Raw genomic sequence first — 24,183 nt, forward strand, 5'->3', positions numbered from 1 at the left:
AGTTGATGTGCAATTTAACTGATTAAGAGGAAGGAGGAGAAGAAGAAAATGCTGACAAATTGGCACGACCTATACTACTTGTTCATGTAACATGAGAAATGTATATCCAGTAGCTATGTATCAGAAGATGGTGTGAATGCTTGATCACATTCTTGGTTGTTTATTTATTCTTTAAATCAGGAAACTGATCTAACTTTAGACTATAGTTTAGTTAGCGTGTAAAATAAATAAATAAATTCTCCTTTTGGCAGTCAAAAATAATGTCAATGTGTTTTTGAATGTATTGTTAATAGTGTTATAGGCCTAGGCTACTATTAAAAGGAAGACAAATGGTATAGACTACTTTCATCTCTGGGGCTTGTTGGTGTCTCTGTTTGATTGACAGCCGCTGACAGGCTGTAGTAGTTGGTAGTTTACAAGCCATGGGACAGACAGCATGTCATTAGTGGTATTGAAGATTGAGGACCACCAGCATCTAACCGGACCGAAGTGACAATTTGCAGGTATGATTATGCTGATTAATATGTTACATCTGAGCAGCTAATTAACTATCCAGCCTGAAAATTATTCATTAGAATTGCACTTTCCATTAGTGAATGTTTGTTTGGTGGCTCATTTATAGTGATTTATAGACTTTTCCACTGTTGTAGACAAAAAAATTTATTTATTTCCAGTTGGACATTAAAGGTGCAGCATGGAGTTTTCTTGTAAACAAATAAATGTTGACTGTACACTCATCAGAACACATTGTCTGTGTCCTAACAAACGATGAGTGCATTTTCTTCTTTCCTGCCTTTGTTGGACAATACTGCAGAATGACACTATGAGCGTGAGATTGAACCAAAAGCTTAGTAAAGCCAAGGTGATGATTCTCTGTCCCTTCATCACTAGAGCAACACCTTTCATTTAATACATTTTGATCTTACAAAAGTAAATTATTTAAAGTCACTTTAAACTGGCTAATAATTTAAATAACCCTGTTGCAGATAAATTAATTCCTTAAGTTCCACTGCTCATTGTTTATTGCATGATGATCACTGACTGCAGGTTCTTATTTCCTACCACCTCACCTGGGATAAAATATCAGTCCAATCGCTGCAGGTAAAGACTTTATTTGAATGTTGATATGAATTCAGTTACATTATTTAAAAGTCTAACCCCTGACCCATATTCTGCACGGGCCACTGCAGGCTCAACATAAACCTGAGCGCTGATTGGACGACGGGACTCGCTCGGGAACGCACCGGCGTGGACGCGCTCGGCCTGTGTTTCCAGGAGACTCTTCCACGTGCCCGAGCGTGCCTCCTGGCCAGTGCTGTAACTTATTGAGCGCGCGCTCGTCAGAAATCTGTGTCGGGCGTGCCCGTCAGTGGAATGCGCGCACCCGTTGTCCCCCCCCTTGCAGCTCTAGTCCGGCGCTAATTGGAGTGCACCGCTGATGTAGATTATAACATGGAAATGCTTGAAGCTTTTACTGCGTTTATTTGAAGTTCATTTGTTGTATTTATAAAGTGGAGGAATGATGAGGAGGATTGATCTGCAGACTGCGCCTCTTCTCTGATAATCCCTTCGTTTTTTTTCTTCATGAGGATGAAAACTCAACATCGCCTTATTACTTGGAACAAGTTCATCTTTCCGTAAGGGTGATGGGCCAACGACAGTTTCGTTATTGAGTTGTTCTTCTTTTTTAGCAGATCAGATTCTGCTGCGTCCTTTGTTTGTTTGTTTTTTGTGTGTGCAGATATTTTGATTTAATCCGTAACCGGCGCGGCCCATAAAAAGCAAAGCAAAAGACGCCCCGTTCGACCTAACTTATTTCGTTAGGTGTCTGGCTGTGTTATCTGTTTTTTTTTATTAGCTTTTTCATTTTTTTTTTAAGAATGCGTTTACAGTCTTGATCTGGAGGATTATAGCAGAATATTCTTGCTGGCTTACATGTAGCGGAGAAAGAGGCTCTGTGTATTTCTGATTGATTCATCAGAGGCTTATATAAGAAGAGCCGTCATGTATGCAGGACGCAAGAGGAGAAAACCAGTCCAGAGAGCGTAAGTTGATTTTATTTTCTGTCTTTATTGACAATTCCAATGCTGTACACTGAAAATAGCTTCCCATTAAAATATAAAGTCGACCTGGCAAGCCTGTATGAATTGTGATGTCTGTGAGTCTGAACAGTTCTATAGAATATTTAAGGAAAACAGTTCCTTAATCGAGGAAACATATTTTACTTCGATATTTCGTTTGCTACGAAAATTCATTTTAATGCACTCGTAAGGTTCTGAATATTAATATTTAATCCATACCTACTTATATGGATATTTCGTGATGTTCTACATAGGGTGGAAATTTGCGCTGTAAAATGTAAAATGTGCAGGGTTGCTTTAATGCTTGCAGATTATTGCAGGCCTGCAACTGCGGCCTGATTTTAACCTTCAACATGCCCATCTTTGATTTTTATTATTAGTGCTATTGTTGTTGTTGATAATTCCAAAAATAAACGAAAAGTAGAATTAATTAGACTTTTTCTTTCTTTCTTTTTCTTTTTGTCATTTTCTTTTTTTATTTTACTGACTTAGGGGTTCATAGTGTTAGCCTACGCCATTTTCTGTCAAAACGCCCTTCAGAAGATATGAGGGACCGTTTTTCCCTGTCATATTGATTGGATTGGTGTGAGATATTTAATGTTTAGTCGTTTCTTCATAAAATAATGCGTTAGATGGGCTAAAACCTTCATATGAAAAAATGTTGATAACCGGCCCTGAGTCTTTTTTACGATGTAGACCTGCTCTAAGACTTTGGCTTGAGTGCAACAAACATCTTTTTCCCTCCAGCATAAACATCTGATTAAATCCTCAGCAGTGATGATTACAACATTCAAATTAAAGATGAACAATCTGATGTTATTATAAAGTCTGAGAAGCTACATTAACTGCTTTGGTGTGACATCATCTCAAACTGACGCCATTTCCCTGCCAGTATTTAAAAAATAATGTTAAGTAAAATGCAAACAGATAAAGAATCCAAAGCAGTCCCTCAATTGTCTTTGTTCTGTTATGTGATCACATGTGACTGACTTTGGAAAATCCTCAAACTGTGCAAGGTAAGACACAGTAGTCAGACAGCAACTGCTGCTTGATGAGATCATTATTGACCTGCTGTATAAAATGACCCTCTGTAAGTGTCAATAAATGATCTCCCTGCTGTGGGTTTGCTTTACTTGTAGCAGTCATTTTTAATTTAGGTGACTTTTCATGACTCATCCCCTGAGTGAATCCTTCTTCTACGCAGTGAGACAGTTTTTATTTAAAATCTAATCTGGGAGAATTTGAGGGCAGAAACCGAACCGTAGAGCATGATAATTCCTAGAAAGGACGCTCGGTGTCTGCAAATGTAATAATAATCCTCCTTTGTGATGAGACAGGTTCATGCTACAGTAAAACTTTAGCTGAGACTTTTCAGGTTATAAAGATACTGAAATTGGACTCATTAGGTCAGGTTTTCAGGACCAGTATAGCGTTGTGGTTCAGGACATTTCAAGTACACACACACAAACTTCAGATTCAGATCTCCATCCATATTCATGTTCACTGATAAAATGTGACATTGCTAGTGTGGATGAGTTAGGAATAGTCATGGCACATGAAATGTATACTGTCAACTCCAAAGTAATGTTTATAAACAACAAACTCACTGTAAACTTCACATAACAATATTATTAAACAGTTAAACACTATACCACTATGAGACATGAGCAGTTCCACCAAAGGGTGTTTGGTTTTCTGTTCATTTAAGCACAGGCCTGATGAGGTAAAGCTGTCTACTATTTAAGACAAACAGAAAAGAGTAAAACCTACATTTGTGCAGCAGAAAAATGTTGGTTTTTTTTCGTTGTGGCATTTCTGACTTGTTAATCATCCAGTTTATGTTGAGATCTCACGCAGGGTCTCAGACCCCATTTGGGAATTGTTGTTATAGACTGTGTACTGCTCTCTCAAGAGAACATCAGACAATGACTGAATGGTCAGTAAGTAATGTCCAAACTTACTAAGGGTGAAATACCTGAGAAACCAAAAAAATACTGAATGAAATTGAATATGTCAATGCTTAAAAATTGGGTGGTTGATATAATAAATTGTTAGTATAGTAGTATCAAAATAACATAATAAAATAGGTGAGTTAACATATAAATAGCTAATAAGGGAAAAACAATGCCATAATTTCTACATATTAACCTGATTTAATTCATTTTTTAATAATAATGTGTTGAGACTTCTGGCAAACACAGAACAAAGGGTCAGAATTCACACAGTGAGAACACTATTGAATCACTGCCTAAACACTTTATCTACCAGCCATCCCCAAATGAACTTTGGTCGAGTGTTTGCATATCTTTATTTGTAGTATTTGAGTTTACACTTCACTCTCCAGATTACAATCTAGGGGTCTATTTATGGTGAAAATAAAGTCCGCGGTTCATTTAAACTGAAACTTTTTTGTTCCATGACATAAATCACACCCACAAATATGTCAAATGTTTTCTTTCAACTTTTCTGTGTGTGTGTGTGTGTGTGTGGATCAAACAAAGTGTGTTTATCTTGAGTCAGTGTCTAAGAGATTATTTTCTTTAAAACTCATTGTAGAACTCTGCAGTCTGCACAGAATACTGTACTTCGTCGTTGTGACTTTACTAGTTTGCCTTTCAATTTGCTGCATTTTGAAACACGTTAAACTGCCAATATTCTGTGCAGCATTAGAGAAAAAACATATTCGATCAATATATGTAAAAAAAAATTGATATATATAAAAAATCACAATGTCAGCTTTGCTATGTAGAAGTTGTGTTTTTTATTATAAATGATTTGCCTTTCAGACCATAGAAGATTATATTAAGATTCTTATATTTCTTCACTAAAGTCATTACTTAACTTAAAAAAGTACTGGAATCATTTTTAAAACACAAAAATGAGAAATGTTATTGTGTTCTGTAGATGAAGCATTTTTGTTTGTTTGTTTTATAAAGAAATACTGTACACAAACACTATGAAACACCTGCCACAGGTAAAATCACTGATACTGATTCTTTGGTCAAAGAAAAAAGTAAATTGATTTGCTTCCTCTTGTAGTGCGTGTGTTAGCTATCATCAATGGGCCTCTACAGGAGACATGTTTATGAAGAAAACACTGCTGGCAGCACAGATTCCGCTAATTCCAACACTTGATTGAAGCTTTATAATGTATAAGTGAAATAACTAAATTAAATTGCTGTTAAATTGCATCATTTTCCCATTTTCCCAAAAGGTTTGTTTGACACAAGTGGTGTCTTAAGTTAAGTAAATGATAACAGTCTTTCTTAGCACTCACTGAGATCAACACGCTGCCAATTTAAGATGATTTTGGACGGCTAAAAATAGACCTCACACAAACACGTAGCAAAAATAAAGAAAAATTAAAAATAAAGACTAAATTTAAAAATAACGCTGTAGTACTGTGTCATTCTTATGGAACATTAAAGTAACTAAAGCATGCATATCATAACTCTAAAATACCCTTTATGGAACTCACAAATCCTATAATGTGTTAGCGTAGTTGTTATAATCTCAAAATATGTGGTTTGATCCAAAATGTGCTCAGCTCAAGAATGAAAACTTGACAAAATGAGAGGAACCCAAAAAGCGGTCACATTTTAAATTTGTTTAGGGACCCCATTTGACTGAGCGACTGCTGGTGATTTAGCTGTGACCGATTTCTCCATTTACAATGTTCATCAGGGTGAAGCAGCCACCAGCTGAAGGGGGCAAATCCAACCCGTCCAAACGGCACCGAGACAGGTTGAACGGGGAGCTGGAGCGGTTGGCCAGTCTGCTGCCTTTCCCTGAGGAGGTCACAGCCAGTCTGGACAAACTCTCCATCCTCCGCCTGAGTGTCAGCTACCTGCGAGCCAAGAACTTCTTCTCTGGTAAATTTGCCACTTAAGAAAACGTGAACGGAATCATTATTGCTTGGGATAAAACAGGAATGGCTCCTAGTAGTCAAAGGTCGAACACAGTGCACAGAACAGCTTCTGTTCCACTAGCTACTTGTAGTTTAACACAGTTTTAACTGAATTAAACTGCGGCTGGCTTTTGGTTGGATTAGTGGCTACCTTCATAGACAGTATGTAAATAAGACAGATGTAAGTGTTTCTTCTTTCCACGTAGACCACTCTGTCAGCTGATCACACTGGGATGAAATTGAAATTAATCGACGATGAAGATTTCCCAAAATTGTTCATTTAAGCTTTATTGAAGCACAGAGCCCTAGCAGCTATTTAGCATCTTTGAGTTGTGTGTTTGAAAATAAAGAGAAGTGAGTGATACATTTCAACAGGAGCATTCAGTTTAAAGTGGTTTGATCCCTCCAGCTATTTCGATAATGTCAAAACAGCCGACCTGCTTGCTTTGTATTTGTGCTGGATGTGTTTCCTGACATCTCACGGCTCATCTCATCAACCAGAGATGTGGGGACCACCACACCATAAGAGGAGCAACCAGCCACCGCCTTAGTCAGATGATTTCATCCAAGGATAAGGCCGTCAATATTTAATTGAGATGTGTGTGTATGTGTGTATGTGTGTGTGTGTGAGAGAGATCACTTATTTGGGGATTAGGAGATAGTGCTCTGCTTGCTGTCCATTAAACCTGTGCGCCTAAGCATCAGAGTTGCATGCCAATGGATGGATGAGTACCGTATTCTCTACTATGTGAAGACATTGTTATTTTAGGAGGTGATCTTTCAAAGAGAATGCTGCAATGCGGCCGTCAGATGCTCTTGAAGCATGAATAATTGAGAGAAACCCTGGCGTTTAAGAATTTATGAAACGGAGGCAGAGCTATGTTTGTTTAAGACAGTGGCTTTTTTAGATGGCTGTTTGGGGTGAGACGGACAGGATACAGCACCGGTGATATGAGTGCGTTTCAGGCGGATGAAGCAAATGCACTTCATATTCCTATTGAGTGTGTGCTTGTGGGTGTTGCGCGGCTACTTGGTTCAAATGTTGTGTACACGTAGAGGCTTTTCATGCTCTGAAGAAACAAAATGAAGCCACACCGAAGTGTTTTTTTTCTCATGACAAATTTCTATTATAACCATTTCAGAACTATCAATAGAAGTTGTGTTTATTTTTCTTACTTTTTAACTTTTCTTATTATTTCATTTCAATAACATATGGAAGTATTCGCCAGCTACTCGACCTGTCAGAGTGAATTATTGACAGTGGATTTCAGCACCAATAGGTCAAAGTGTAGCCTATGGACAGACCCTCTTGTCTAACTGCATTAGCCTACTTCCTGGACAGTCTCGAAGTAATTAACGAGCTCAGGGCTCCTACCTTAAGGAAACAGCTCCACAGAGAGAAAGCTCTTTAGACCCACAGGGCCCATCGCTGTGGGCTGCCTCTGTGGTCAGCCATAACTTCTTGTTTGTAAACAGAGCAAATCCTGCTTGCCAGACATATCCGAAACTGGGTGGTCTGTGGAGCGATGACTTAGCTCCAGTACACTCTGGGAACACTGCCATTACTTCAACACTCTGCTGTCGTTGCTTTGTTTGGATGTTTAGAGGAACTGTTGAACGCTAAGAGAGGCTCACCTACATAAAATATTAAAATGCATTAGAATTGCATTGTGCTGCGGAGAGTTTTTCTACCTGGACACTGTATCTCTTTAAAAGATTTTGTTTGTTGTACCCAAACACTCACTGGCTGTGCATGTAACTGAATATGTCATAGGAGTTGGACAAAGCCCTGGCAGAGCCCAGTTAATCTGGCTGTCAGTATTATCTACCCCAGCTACCATCTTTGTTTTTGTCAGGAGCTACAATGGTCTCGTCCCTCTCCACCAGCTTGAAGAGAGGGGCATTAACTCTCATAAAACTGATAACACTGAGATCACCCCACTCTAAGAGTGAGGCAGCTCAGGCTTCACAGCTGTTGCCTGCCTTTTGGATCATTTATGCCCCATGTGTGACAAGAGAGTTGTAGTAGCTGATAAGTTAAGTATGGAAATGTATCTGTGAATCACCTGCTGTATCCCCAGGTTGTAAGGCGACAGATGTTGGAGTGTTAAAATGTTTTCCTCTAATGGGTCGTGTGCAACTGATGCCAACGTATCCTGGCAGATTTACACTTGTAAAAAAGCTTTATACCAACTTTCCGGTGGTTTTATAACTTTTATAACAGTCCTGTACTTAAAAGGCCACATGCAGTGTTTCCAGCTGTGTTAGTATTATCACAAATAATTTGGTGTGAAGAATCAGTGATAAGCTTATTAGTATTGGTCTGCTCTCTCCTCTTTATCCATGCTTGGGGTGAGTATTCCAGTCGATGCTGATCTAGAGAGACATTTCGTAACAACTGGTGGTCAGGCTGCCATAACATTTTGTATTGATAACAATTCTCTAAGATTAACATGCTCTTCATGCTCTGCAGAGGATGAACATTTTATCAGTTAGCGCCACCCTCGGGACAAACTTAAAGTTACATTTAAAGTTGCATACTGCTGTTAAGGTCCAAACAGCATTGTTCAAATGCTTGGCGCACTCAACACTCTTTAGGTTGTTATTATATTATACATTTTAAAGGTATCCATTGGAGATTTTGACCGCTATGGAGCAATGTTTTTCAAGAGTAGGTCCCCAGTTTGTTTGTATCTTGTGCACGCAAGGATGATGAGATACACAGTCTTGCTGATGGTTTCACAAAATTCCACTGATCAACATTTGGTGGAGGTAATGTGGCAATAATTTATGTCAATAAAACATTTTAAACAATGCAGGCTTCAAATTCTTCCCCAAATCACTGCTGCGAAATGTTTTATAGAAAGAAAATGCATTCAGCATGTTTATTTGGCATCAAGGATACACACAAGACAAACAGTGAATGTAAATATAACTTATTAGTAGAAGCTACTGTAGCAGGCCTTCAGACGTCAGTGTTGTCAAGGCTTGCTGACACTGACACAAAAGGCTTTCTTCACCACAATGTAAATGTTACCCATACACCCTGTACTTGTTGAGAACAGCTTGTTTGGATTTGTTTTCGCTTCTGTCTCTCTAAAAAAAATTGTGTATTTCCTGCAAGACTTTCCATCATCCTTTTCAAATGCTTACAATCATGTATGTAGCCAGATATGAGGTTGCCGAGGTCTGGACCTCGGCAATTCATTTCCTAAAGAGGAAAAAAATATATATATATAAATTGGCACTATATAACCATATAATCAGGAGTTTGGTCTGGTTTGTCTTTTAGTGTCTGCTACTAGTTAGTTGTATAATGTGTTGTGGATGAAGATTGGCATCATTTATACAAATAAATCAGCATTACAAATAAAATTGTGATTATCATTTGCTGGCACAACTCGTGACAGTATGTCATATATACGTAACAATTTTCACTGTCTATTCACTCTGTGGTTGCGGGGGCTGTAACCTATTTACACACAGCACTTACTACAAGATCAGTCAACACTGTGTTTGAAAAGTGGGTGCACTTTCAAAGTACGCATGACTGGCCTTACCAATATGGGTAATATGGGCAAAACTGGTAACTACGAAATACAACACAGGCAACTGCGTTCAAGTTCTGAGCACACAAACTATTAACCTACATATTTTTTGAAACGAGACATGTCCCAACATTTGTGCACAGAATCAATTAGAAGTTTCTGCTCTGATATTTTCATTGGCAACAATATTTTGGGTGGGAAATAGTCTAATACATTATTATAAATTTACCCTGCATGGCAGCAGCTTTACATAAACAGTTAGCCTACCTTGCTGCACTCACACTGTCTGTTATTGCATAATCCAAAAGTGGCCTTGCCCTTTGCAAAGTTCATGGTGATGAAGGATCACATCAGGCATATGTCCAAAATAAATATGTTACAGAAAATGAGGCACTGATAGATAATTGTGTGTTCAGTGACTATTACCAAAATATTTAATGCTCCTCATTTGTCACTCTAATTCAATGATTAATATGAAATGAGAGAGAAATACCTATTTTATATTATTGCAAACAAGAATTACATTTGCAATATTTTTCTTATTTTAAAGGGAATATTATGTATTGGTATATATTTATTTTAAGGCATGTTTCTTTTTGACAATTTTATACAACTTCCTTGGGTTTGTGGATTTTTTTTTTTTAATCAGTTGTAATTTTCCAAGTCAAAACATTTTCCAGCTCCTTGTATTGAACACACCATTTTAGTGGGTGTAGCAACCATAAAATCCCTATTTGGCTACCCCACACCCAAGAGGAAAAATAAAAATTACAAACTGGGCAGTAGGTTACAGCACAGTGTATGTGTATATGTATATGTATATATGTATATATATGTATAGGCCTAAAGTTATGTTCGGAAATATTTGGACATTGACACAATTTTCATTATTCTGGCTCTGTTCACCACCACAGTGGATTTGAAATTAAACAACCGAGATGCAATTGAAGTGCAGACTTTCAGCTTTAATTAAAGGTTGAACAAGAAAAAAATCATGTGAAACATTTAGGAATTTAAACCATTTTTAAACACAGTTCCCTTATTTATGGGCTCAAATATAATTGGAAAAATTAACATAATCATAAATAAAATGTTCATTTTTAGTACTTTGTCGAGAATCCTTTGCAGGCAATGACTGCTTGAAGTCTGGAACCCATGGAAATTACCAAATGCTGGGTTTCCTCTTTTGTGATGCTTTGCCAGGCCTTTGCTGCAGCCGTCTTTAGTTGTTGTATGTTCGAGGGTCTTTCTGCCTTAAGTTTTGTCTTCAGCAAGTGAAATGCAAGCTCGATCGTGTTGGTATCAGATGACTGACTTGGCCATTGCAGAATATTCCACTTTTTTGCCTTAAAAAACTCCTGGGTTGCTGGGTCATTTAGGGTCATTGTCCATCTGTAAGTGTAAGTGAAGCGTTGTCCAATCAACTTCGCTGAATTTGGCTGAATCTGAGCAGATAATAAATTCCTATACAATTTAAAACACTGCTTCTGTCTTCTGTCACATCATCAATAAACACTAGTGACCCAGAGACATTGGAAGCCATGCATGCCCATGCCTTCACACTGCCTCCACCATGTTTTACAGATGATGTGGTATGCTTTGGATCATGAGCTGTTCCAAGCCTTCTCCATACTTTTTTCTTCCCATTATTCTGGTACAGGTTGATCTTAGTTTCATCTGTCCAAATAATGCTGTTCCAGAACTGGGCTGGCTTTTTTATATGTTTTTTGGCAAAGTCTAATCTGGCCTTTCTATTCTTGAGGCTTATGAATGGTTTACACCTTGTGGTGAAGCCTCTGTATCTGCTCTCGTGAAGTCTTCTCTTTATGGTAGACTTAGATCTGGATATGCCTACCTCCTGAAGTGTGTTCTTGTCTAGTTGGCTGGATGTTGTAAAGAGGTTTTTCTTTACCATGGAATGGATCCTACAATCATCCACCACTGTTGTCTCCTGTGGATGTCAAGGCCTTTTGGTGTTACCAATCTCACCAGTGTGTTGTGTTTTTTCTCAGAATGTACCAAACTGTTGATTTGGCCACTCCTAATGTTCCTGCTATCTCTCTGATGGATTTTCTTTTTTTTTTGCAGCCTAAGGATGGCCTGTTTCACTTGCATTGAGAGCTCCTTTGACCTCATGCTGTGGGTTCACAAACACAGCTTCCAAATGCGAATGCTACACCTGGAATCAACTCCAGACCTTTTAACTGCTTAATTGATGAAGAAATAACGAAGGAATAGCCCACACCTGTCCACCTTGTGTCCAATTACTTTTGGTCCCTTGGGGCTAAATATTAAAGACCTGTAATTCCTAAACCTTTACTCCAATGTGGATGTGAATACCCTCAAATTAAAGCTGTGAGACTGCACTTTAAGCCCATATTTGTTTTGGTAAATAGTCAAAATAACAAAACGTGTGTCAGTGTCCAAACATATGTGGATGAGTTAACTCCACTTTTTTTTTTTGATGCACGATTAATGCATGTGCATTCCAATTATGACCCTCGACCTTCTGGGGGAAATCAGGAAGAAGTGCAGCAGTAACGGCATGGATGGCAATCAGAAACAAACCTCCCTGAGCAGAAATGAGCCACTTCACACCAAAGAAACTTGAAACTTGCAACGTGCCAGTCTGCAATGTTTTTTGTTTGTTTGTTTGTTTTTTTAAACCTGTCCTGCCCAGCAGCCTGGTATAGAGTATAATGACCTGGATACCATATTGTGCCAGACAGATTTTACTTTAACAAGAGAGTATTAAAATACTCCTTTGTCTGTTTTATTATTTTTTTAATTATGTATTGATTTGTCACCGGGCCGGACAGGGGGGCAGACACGGGGATGGGGGGGCACAAACAGACAGCACAGAGAAAGGACAACACCTGTAAGAGAAGGGGGAAAGGGGGATGGAGGGTGGGGACAACAGGGAAAAGCTGTGGGAAACACCAATTGCAGAAAGCAACGAAACCTGCAATAGAACAGAGAGGGGTGCTTGGGGAGGAGAAAAACAACAACAAACAAACAAAAACAAACAATAAAAATAATAATAATAGTAAAAGACAACCAGCCGAACAGCAGCAATGAACAGCTGACATAGTAAGACAACTAAGAGAACAATGAAAACAAGAAACAGTCACACACACTAAATAAGCAACACAGCACAGCCATGAGAGCTGGAATAATAATTAATTTAAATAAGTAACTGAAAGAAAAGCATCAGGAATAATTCTACCAGGGACAACCTACATTTGTTTGTGTCTGTGTGTGTCTGTGTGCATGTGGGTGAATGTGTCTGTATGTGTGTATGTGTACATGTGTGTGCGCATAAGCCTGTTAAAGAATGTAGTTGTTAGTGAGAGTGGGATGCCACGACTGTGCCACACCTACCCCAGCAACAGGCAGGCAAGAACCCCAGTAGCCAATAGGGGTGGGAGAAAGAAAAAGAATAAATCAATCAAAAAAAAACAAAGACTCCCACATGCACCGCGATGCAAACGCAGAAGACCCCGACCCAAATGCCAGTTGACAACATAATGCCGACGGAACGCAAAAAGCGTAACCCGCAGAACCACCCACCCGTCAAGGGCCGAGAACTCCAGGCACAAACCCAGAACAAACCGCGCAGAGACCCCCACCCCCAGAAGCCAGGACACCCTGCGACCCCCCAAAGCGCAAAGGACCCCAGACCGCATGTCCCGGGGGAAGCTATACCCCGCCCCAAGGAAGAACACCAGAACGCCGTGCCAGGAAGCTCCCTGCCGCCAGGGAGCAATAACGTGGGAGAACCAGGCCAACGGTCCCCCAGCCCAGCCAGAGGCATCCGTCCCCAGAGTGCAGGCAGTGACAGATCCGAGGCCGATCTCATCCCCGGACAGGGGCCCAGCCCCCCCCAGTCAAGCACCCCCAAGGAGGAGCACCAAAACCTACCCCGACAACACCGGCCATGCCACCTCTGCCGAAGAGGGCCCAGGCGAGGAGAGGAGACAACGGGCCCCCAGGCCCAGGGACACACCACCCACCCAGAAATGAGCAAAGGCCACAAGACCGAGTCCCCGGAACCCTAGGTCAAGGGCGGGCCCCCACGCCAGGGGAGCCCCGACCCCCCACCGCTCACCCCAGATCAGGCAAGGCCGTCACCAACCCCACAGCACCCCCGACGCCTGGGGCTCCAGGGGTAGGACACGAGGCCAATGAGAATCTCCCCCACTCCTTCAAACCCTCTGCCTGCCTCTGTAAATGTATTGTTTTGTGTTGGATGCATGTCATGGATTGTGAAGTGTTGTATGGTGGAGTAAAGATAAGGTGTGTGGTAACTAAGGTGCAACTAAAATTGGAGGGTAGTTGTGACACAGGCACCCCACAACTGTCAGGTAGTGGAGCCTCCCATCGTGCCCTCCCACCCCCAAGCCATCTGTGTCTAATGTGTAATTAAAATTGAGGGGCGGGCAGTGAGGGAGGAAGAAGTGCGAGGCCGCAATAAAGCAGCCCCACCCCCCAAACGCCCTGCAGGCTGCCCGCCCCCCAGGGTCCTAAGGGTGTATGTTGTGAGACATGACCAAAAGGGGAAAGGTGATGGAGGTCATAGGGAGACTAGAAGACCAGATTCCTGACTGGCCCCCATCATTCATTCAGTCCCGTCCCCCACGCAGGAGGACGCCATGTCCCTCCAGCCCAGGGCTTATAGCAAGTGCCCCTCTAGCACCGGCAGCACCCCAGAGTCAGCGACAACCCCAGCCCTACCAGCGCGCAGACCGGCCCCAGACCCAGAGGCTCCAAAGTCCCGAGCCCCAGACCCCCACACATTCCCAAGGCAGGTCCCTCCCCCCAACCCGGACCCACACACAGGACACACAGAGAGGCAGACCGAGCGCCACCACATCCGCACAGCGCGCGAGTCAAAATCACCACCCGCGTACCGATACCAACAACCGCGCCCCCCTTCAAACAAACGCCCCAGGCATCCCGAGCGCCGCCCCCCCCACCCCCCCCGCCAACACCATGCCATCAACCAACATTTAAAAAAAAAAATAGAAAAAGTCCCCCACACCCGCACCGCAATGCATCTAAGAATCAACCCACCCCCAGACACACCTACCAGCCATACGGGACCCTGACCAGCAAGGCAGTACACACCCACCCCCATTAAGTGATAAAGTTGATCAAGGGGGGCCAGAGAGATTAGAATTGTGTCAATTTGTTTTTTTTTAAAGCAGACATTTTCTCCATGCTAATGTGATCTCTAAGGTGATTCCGATATTGGGTGATACTTATATTCTTCAGTCTGCAATGTTCTAAAACCTGCTTGTTTACACCGCTGCATTTTATCTCAAAACATGGCAGCAGGGGTCTGCAAATACATCTGGCATTGGGCCAATTTTTTTTCAAGCCGTTACATGGCGGGCCAGAACAAAGTCAAATCCTTTCAAATCCTTTCATACTTGTGTACACGTTTAGCACAGTCGGTACTGTGTGGGATTCCCGTTAGGAAGGATGTAAGATCTATTCCAACTAAATGCGGATATTTTTTCTCCTGTGTTAAACAAATTGATTATAAGGACACTTTTGCACATGCTCACAATAAAGCATGTGCAAAATTGTGTGTGTGTGTGTGTGTGTGTGTCTCGGCGTTTGATCCACATTCATAAACTGATGCACGCTTACTTTCATTTCCCTGTGGAAATTCAGGGAAATCCAATCATGTTTACTGACGTCTTTTTCAGAGGTGTTTCAAGCAAGCCAGAGTCTCTTCTGAAGCTCTTCTTCAAAGCAAAAGCTCAATAAACTCGACACAAAGCGTTGCTGGAATAAATGTTCCCATGCTTTTATTTTGGAGGCACAATCACTTAAGAGGGCCAAATAGACTTACAAGGGTTAGATTCCCTGTTTTCTCCGCTGTTAACATGTTGACAGGGCCCACTGTCAACCACTTTTACCAGAGTTTGTAAAGTGGACAATCTGGATTTTCAGTGACGACTGTATCTGAGGAAGGGTTAGAGTCCCCTTAGGGTTAGTTACAGTCCCTGTATCTAAGTAATAAGGGTCAGTGTCCCTAAGTGTTAAAAAAAAAGTTAGAGATTGGGATGAAAGGAGTAATATAATTAAAGGTGAGAGACCTACCTGTTTTTATTTTCTACAGTTTTCTATTATATTTCTATACTATTATGTTTATATTTCCCTGTTGCTTTTATGTTTTATGTTTTATGTAAAGCACTTTGAATGACCTTTTTGTTGAAGTGTGCTATACAAATAAACTTACCTTTCCTAAGTGGAAGTGATTGTGTGAGTAATTGTAGCTGTCATGACCTATTTCAGCACCAGCCGCTATCAATTTAGCCTATTTATTTTTTATTATCCTGCTATTAAAGCAATGTCGCCATTATTGCTGGCAGGCCCTACAGTATGTATGACAGCATAGCCATAAAGTTTTTCTTTCACTTGTCAGTTGCAGTAACAGTGTTCATTCTCTATAATGGGGAATGGTGCTGTGAGGAAATTGTTACAGTGTTTACAGTGGAGAAAACCCTGGATGATCCTGGATGACACAACTAAGCCAATAAGGGCTCTCCTGGTTTCTTGGAAGAGTTAAACAGCTTGATTATCTCCCCCCCCCCCCCCCAGTCCAGTTTTCCAGTTTTCTGGAAAAGTTTCCTGAGTTTTAGAGGCAAGCTGCAAGAATAAAACCTGTCATCATGTGACAGTTGTTGCATAACCCGATGCATGTCAGATGGCCATTACTGTGCTTAGAGCTTCAGATAACACAGCAGGCCCCGCTGCAGATAACACTGTAGTTCATGGTTAACAGTTTAAACCTGTAGTGGACAGGATATGAAATTATGATTAATCCTGTGATTTTATCATAGCAACATGCCTGTTGTTAAAGTGAACTGCAGCTCTTTCAGATATATTCTTTTGTAAATATAGATGGAGATTAGAATGAATAATCCCTGACTGCAGAGGGATTCACTGTACTGTCGTTTGGTGATGTTTGTGTGTGTGTGTAACACTAAAGGCTAGTGTGGGGTTGCTTAGTATAATGCTTGAAAATTGTAATGCATATTGTTTCAGGTTTTAACAGTATTAAGGTTGTGATGCTTCCTCCTGCAAGAGGCACAGTTAAACAATCAATATTGTATATTGTATATGTATATAAACAATGGGTCAGGTGGCCTTGTGTAAAGTGGAAGGGATCACTTATAGTGATAAACCCACAGAAAAAGTATCACCTGACACTCCAGCTCTTCTGAGCTTTAGCTCATTGTTTTGGTTTTATGACCCGCAATTTTACTATTTGGCCTCACTCTCACTATTCCCATTAATGATAGTTCCCAGATATATTTAGTAAAAGCTTTGATAAATCCACTGTACACTACCTGCCCAAAACCAAACGACAGACAGACAAAATTAGTGAATAGCAGGTGAACACAGTGGAGCATCTAGCAAGCTTGAGAGCCAGATATTTCTGTCAGGAGTTGGTAGAGACCAAAACTGGTCTAAAAGGAGTGAAATGTCAGGAGAAAACAAGACTGCTGAAGATGTTCCCATTAAACCTGCAGTGTGGAACTTTTGTCTCCCCTTCTGGCAGTGACAGTAATTACACAAACACTAGTGACGCGTGCTCATGACGCAAGCCTATAGATAAGCTTGCCCTAGGCTCAGTTCAAAGACAACAATGCTTTATTGACGTAGAATAAATATAATAGCTACATAGCCTATTTTACAAACACCAAGAGCAGATTTTTCCACCATAGGCTCCCCCATAGTCCGAGTTGTGTTGTCTCCGTTCAAATTCAATTTTACTAGCGTTGTTGGCATGACTGGATACAATTCAAGGTTGCCAAAGCATATGAACACAAACTATACAATCATAATAACCATAAATAAACAAAATTTAAAAAATTACAATAATAAACTCTCTAATGGACCTTTTTTTTTTAACAACAATGGCAGATCATGGAGCTCTCTACGTGGCTCTGGGTTGCTCCCCCCTGTAGCTCTGGCAAACCAATCATTGCGGGTTGGCACAAAATGCATCACTACTGGTGTGCCAGCGCAGGAATGTCACCACAGATACCAGATTTTAAAAACTCTTGTACATTGCAAATACAGAGAGATTGAATTGTTTTGGCCATCCAACTTGTATTACTCCTTCTACTGCAGTAGAGTCGAATTTCATTTCAAGTTTTCATAAGGTAAACCATAATATCTGTTATGAAAGCCCTGGCTTAAAAGGTCTTCCATTAATAGTGAAATGGCAAACATGGACCTGCGCAGCATCTCCCACTGGATCGGGATCAGGATATAGAAAATGAATTATGTAAAACACTATTCTTTGTTGTACACATGAAGTTAGTGTGTACACTGACTGTAGACTTATTCAATAGAAATGACACTAAAATAGCATTCTGCATCTCTTGTTTTTCTGCAAAACATCACTAGACTGTTTGGTAAGATGTCTATTGGCAAATAATGCAGCTGAATCTATGTCAATCAATTCAAATTAATTCAGTGGGTACATGTGCACAACATGTTGCTACATGCCCAATGTCTGAAAGAAAATAAGGCCAAAAAATTAAATTAATGTTCATACATCGCTGACATGACATGGCACACATAGAATTGGCACACAGCTGGAAATATCTGTCAGAGCTGCACTCCACAACCTTCCTACAGCCTGTCAGCACTGCTGCTGCTGCTTCAGTATTGGTTACGTAACCTGTGTAGCTGTTGTGAAAGTCTTGTGACATGATAGCCATCACTGTTTTGCTCCGAATGAATGCGATGTATTTTTTATTTTAAATACTGCCTGCCCATCCCCTCCTTACTGTGGCTCATCTATCTGCACATGCACGATAGATAAAAGGCAGAGCTATCTGGGCTACATGATCAGCAGTGGGTCATTCCTTCATGACAACGCTCCCTCCCTCCCTTCCCCTCTCTACCCGTCCTTCCCTCCATCCTTCCCCTACAGGGCTTAACCCCATCCCCCAGTCCCGCTGATCACGATACGGCACAGCAAGGAATGCAGGCCACCAAAGAGAAAACCTGGTAATCAGAAGTGACCCCTCCCTACCCCACCCAAATCCCATCACTCCTCACCACCTCCTCCTCCCACCTCTCTGGATCGGCTCCCATAAGCAAATATGCAACCATGTGATCGAGAAACCTCAGGAGACACGAAAGCAGCAGAAGTTGCATGCTTTCCTCCTGCATTAGTGACCGCGTGTTCATGTTCAGCCTCTATATGTGTGGCTGTATGTGTGTGTTGCGTGCATCCGTGTGTATGTTGGTGGATGTGGGGGAGGTATGTGTGCATCGCGTGTTCATTTGCCACAGAGTTTGGGGGGATGAAGGAGTTGAAACATTCTATATTTACTCGCTGCCATTCACACTCTGGTAGAATAATTAACACATAAACACAGTCATGTACTGTACTGTGTGTACATGCTGACAGATACATTCACTCTCCTGCTCTCTGTCCTGCACAGAGAAGGGATGTGAATTTTTTTTTTAATAATCTCTGTGCAGAAGTGAAATGTAGCTTGTTAACTTTCAATGGTTGAATGCTGTGGTTTTGTTTTGTCGGTTGATGCACACGATGGCATGTAGTTTCTTTTACATACTTAATGCAGAGTAGGATCCTAACAGATTAAATAATGTTTGTTAATTTCAGAAAGTTTTTAATGCTGCCATGTTTTTAATTTGAAAAACAGTATCAACACAAGACCCCAAAACACACAAAACCTGTATGAAAAAGCTCTACAATTTAATTTATTATGAGACCAAATCATAACATCCTAGTCAAAAAATAGCGCTACTGAAAAAGCAAAGGTAGCAGGAGCAAGTGATCTTCAATGCACTGCAAAACACAATTTTGACTAAATGTAGCAGAAGTCAGGTTGCACTGTGATAGGCAGAGGAGAAAAGTAGCAAAAAATTACAAAGATAACACACACACGTGCACACACACAGCATGTCAATTGTCACTGCTGATCTGCATCCAGAGTGCCTTCTCTGTGTCTACAGTACCAACATCCAACTTCCTGATTAGCTGCTAACATGTTACTGTACAGATTAACACTTGAGCTGAGCAGAAAGTTTTAAAGAGAGTTGCAGCGATTTTAGAAATCCTGGCGACAGTGTGATGCTAAACGAAGCTCATAGAAACAAACAGGGACGAGGGTTCCTTTTTTTTTTATTAGTAAATTTTATTCTTGTTCCAAACTCAGTTGCAGGTGCACTGAAGTCTGGATATGAATGTTTGATAGCCTTCCCTGAAATATTATACTATATATTAGTCTTTGTATGATTATTAGATTTTCAGAACCTGCGAATGCTGCTTGAATGCCATATCTTGTACTTTACTTCCCAGACAACAACACAAACTCACAGATTCCATTTAAAGGTGTCAGAACAGTGATTAAGTGACTCTGCTCTTACAACATTTAAAACTAGTGAGTGTACAGTAGGTTTAAAATAAATCTGCAACCAAGTGACCTTATTCCTCATCTCTGATTCTGAAACAGATTTTTGGGATTATGGAGACATTTCATGCTTCTTCTGAGCAGTCGTCAGAAACAAAGAGCAATGACAAACAGGAAGAGAAGAATTTGTTGTTAGTTTAGTAAAGGATATACAGGTGCTGGTCATATAATTAGAATATCATCAAAAAGTTGATTTATTTCATTAATTCCATTCAAAAAGTGAAACTTGGATATTATATTCATTAATTCATTACACACAGACTGATATATTTCAAATGTTTATTTCATTTAATTGTGATGATTAAAACTGACAACTAATGAAAATCCCAAATTCAGTATCTCCGAAAATTAGAATATTACTTAAGACCAATACAAAAAAAGGATTTTTAGAAATGTTGGCCAACTGAAAAGTATGAACATGAAAAGTATGAGCATGCACAGCACTCAATACTTAGTTGGGGCCCCTTTTGCCTGAATTACTGCAGCAATGCTCAGGTGTTATGAGAGCCCAGATTGTTCTGATAGTGGCCTTCAGCTCTTCTGCATTGATGGGTCTGGCGTATCGCATCTTCCTCTTCACAATACCCCATAGATTTTCTATAGGGTTAAGGTCAGGCCAGTTTGCTGGCCAATTAAGAACAGGGATACCATGGTCCTTAAACCAGGTACTGGTAGCTTTGGCACTGTGTGCAGGTGCCAAGTCCTGTTGGAAAATGAAATCTGCATCTCCATAAAGTTGGTCAGCAGCAGGAAGCATGAAGTGCTCTAAAACTTCCTGGTAGACGGCTACGTTGACCTTTGACCTCAGTAAACACAGTTGACCAACACCAGCAGATGACATGGCACCCAAACCATCACTGACTGTGGAAACTTTACACTGGACTTCAAGCAACGTGGATTCTGTGCCTCTCCTCTCTACCTCCAGACTCTGGGACCTTGATTTCCAAAGGAATTGTAAAATTTACTTTCAGAGAACATAACTTTGGACCACTCAGCAGCAGTCCAGTCCTTTTTGTCTTTAGCCCAGGTGAGACGCTTCTGATGCTGTGTCTTGTTCAAGAGTGGCTTGACACAAAGAATGCGACAGCTGAAACCCATGTCTTGCATACGTCTGTGCGTGGTGGTTCTTGAAGCACTGACTCCAGCTGCAGTCCACTCTTTGTGAATCTCCCCCACATTTTTGAATGGGTTTTGTTTCACAATCCTCTCCAGGGTGCGGTTATCCCTATTGCTTGTACACTTTTTTCTAACACATCTTTTCTTTCCCTTCGCCTCTCTATTAATGTGCTTGGACACAGAGTTCTGTGAACAGCCAGCCTCTTTAGCAATGACCTTTTGTGTCTTGCCCTCCTTGTGCAAGGTGTCAGTGGTCGTCTTTTGGACAGCTGTCAAGTCAGCAGTCTTCCCCATGATTGTGTAGTCTACAGAACTAGACTGAGAGACCATTTAAAGGCCTTTGCAGGTGTTTTGAGTTAATTAGCTGATAAGAGTGTGGCACCAGGTGTCTTCAATATTGAACCTTTTCACAATATTCTAATTTTCTGAGATACTGATTTGGGGGTTTTCATTAGTTGTCAGTTATAATCATCAAAATTAAAAGGAATGAACACTTGAAATATATCAGTCTGTGTGGAATGAATGTATACATTATACAAGTTTCATTTATACAAGTCAAAATGTCACTTATAAGAAACATGGATTAAGACACATAACCAGAAGGCAAGATTACACGCAAACATGAATATATATGAGAGAGATGAAGTGGGACGTGTGATGGCTTTGACCCTCTAATGACTGACAGCTTTCTCAACCATGAAAGAAAAAGTAATTCTTAATTTTGCTCTCATCCTCGCTGCCTGAGGTCTGAATCAGTCCTGGCACGGATACAAAATAAACTGTAGCACTTCCACCAGCCTTCACTCCATACCCAGTTTGGGCCATGGTAGGGAGTGTCCTCTAATCGTCAGCATTAACACAGCAGCTGAGGATGTCCAGCACCATAGGTCTCTGTCACTGTGGCCTAATAACCCCCCCCCCCCCCCCCCCACCCCCACCCCCACACACACGCACACACACACTCACAGGCTTAATAGACTGGGTTAATGCTGTCCAAATATAGCACTGTGTCATGAATCAGACTCCTGTCATTGTTATCTCATGTGACCTGACAGCAGTTATGTGGTGTAAACAAACAAGCTTATTCTGAGTATTATATACACGGCTTAGTCACAGACCATGAAAAGAAAGCAGTGGGTTATATAGAAAACTTTTGTATATATAATAGTAAATTAAAATTATCCATCCATCCATCCATCATCAACCGCTTATCCTGTGTACAGGGTCACGGGAATAAATTAATATATAATTTTTATTTACTATTTTTCATTTTTAAATTGATAAGTTAAATGATCTATACACAAAGATATTATCTACCACCACTACCAATACTACGAACACTGTTGCTTGAACTTGTAAATCATGGCGATGCGTACTGAAGTCTGCGCTGCTCCAGCTGTCTAAAAATAACTCATTAATAAAGAGAAAGTGTCACTGGTGTTGGTTGTAACAGTAGCTGTTTGGTGTTAAGTAACATTTTATCCTAAATCTTTCCTGTGATTGGTTGCAAATGCTTTGTTAAGTCTCTTTGGCGGTGTCATGTGTGGGGCTTTTTGTTATCAAGGGTACACGGTGGCCTATAACAACGCTCTGGAAAGATTCCAGGATGGCATGTAGGGATTGGGCAGGAAATTGAAGCGCCGCAAGCACAGAACATCCCTGTTAATCCTGTTCTAAATAGCATGATGGGACAAATTGAAAGTGGTCGAATATTTGTTAAATATTTGCAGTGTACTAAATGTTTTTTTGGGTCTAAGTCTGAGCTTCTAGCACAGTAAAGCCCTCTGAGATAAACCCCAGCATACCCGGCTCTCCGTGGAGCGGTGTCAGTAAGTTTTATGCTGGAGACTCCATGATGAAGGCTGGGACCAGAGCCAAGCTGGCCTCTGGGTCACAGTCCCAGGACAGAAAGATTTGTTTTCTGAACGTATCACAACTGGACTTCATTTGGTTTGGCGGGACTATGCAGATCTGAAACCAAAATGTTTTTTTTCAGTCCAAGAACAGCCCCACTCTTCTGGGGTGGGTGGTGGGCAGATAAAATGCAGGAATCTTGCACCCCATGCATGATTAGCTTTGAGACACTCAAATATCATATATTTACCAGGATAAAATCAAGGTTTTTGTTAGAAAAAGTAATGACATACTGCAACATTTTCAGTATTTAATAAGCCCTCAATTATTGAATACAATCCTAATTAGGCAATAGAAAAGATTAGTGAGGTTTTTCAATCCCCAGCTTCTGAGTTGTGTTTGCCACACTGATGATGCTGATGATGCTGACTAAGTGGTCTGGACTAATGTGAGCAAGCTGAATGTTAGCACGCTGTCGCACAGAAGTATGCAAGGAGCCACAGAGGTTAGCCCCTGCTAGGTTATACATGCTAACCCTCACGATTTTCACGATTTTCACGATTTTCACGATTTTCACGATTTTCACGATTTTCATATTTCATCGCCCGGTTTCCCCCCGGGGTCACATTTGTCCCAAATTATGACAAATGTTCACAACTTTCTGTCCTCTCTGTGACATTGATTGCTGTTTCTGGTACAGCGCCAGGGCTAGACTGGGACAAAAAATCGGCCCTTGGCTCAGGCGGCCCACCAAAATCGGTCAGACACCCCCCACCAATACACCATCCTTCCATTAAAGGGCTGAGATTAGGGGTGTGACAAAACACTTAGCCTATGAGACGTAACATTGCACAAGATTGGGGCTACGGCAACAAGACAAGAACATATTTTAATAGGCTTACCATTTAGAAAAAAAAACATTTATTGAAGAAATATTTTGAGCATGAAACATTTAATTTCCTGCATTCTGGAGACATTTCCTGCACCAGGCAAGCACAAAATTCAGGTGCCAGGTAACAATTGAGAATATAAAAATATAATAGAATGCATAGAATGCAATAGAATGCAATTGAGAATATATAAATATAATAGAATGCAGTTATTGTTTTTATTCTATTTTATTATTTATTTATTTTATAGTTTCTTTTTTTGGACAACATAGGATTTTCTTCTAGATTTACATTTCGCAGCAGGTTTATTCT

General features: G+C 40.7%; 1 protein-coding gene across 1 annotated transcript in view; it reads left to right on the forward strand.

The window, feature by feature from the left end:
* The first annotated feature begins 1,439 nt into the window (after positions 1-1,439).
* LOC119904531 (aryl hydrocarbon receptor-like) overlaps positions 1,440-24,183 on the forward strand; it is a 44,406-nt gene continuing 21,662 nt past the window's right edge. The window contains exons 1-2 of the mRNA XM_038721294.1: positions 1,440-2,045; positions 5,766-5,953. Coding sequence (XP_038577222.1) covers positions 2,005-2,045; positions 5,766-5,953 — 229 coding nt within the window. The 5' untranslated portion in view covers positions 1,440-2,004. The remainder of the gene's footprint in view (positions 2,046-5,765; positions 5,954-24,183) is intronic.

Source organism: Micropterus salmoides, unplaced genomic scaffold (assembly GCF_014851395.1).
Source record: "Micropterus salmoides isolate LMB-PRFRI ecotype aquatic unplaced genomic scaffold, ASM1485139v1 Ms_hic_scaffold_15, whole genome shotgun sequence".
NCBI classification, from domain to species: Eukaryota; Metazoa; Chordata; class Actinopteri; order Centrarchiformes; family Centrarchidae; genus Micropterus; species Micropterus salmoides.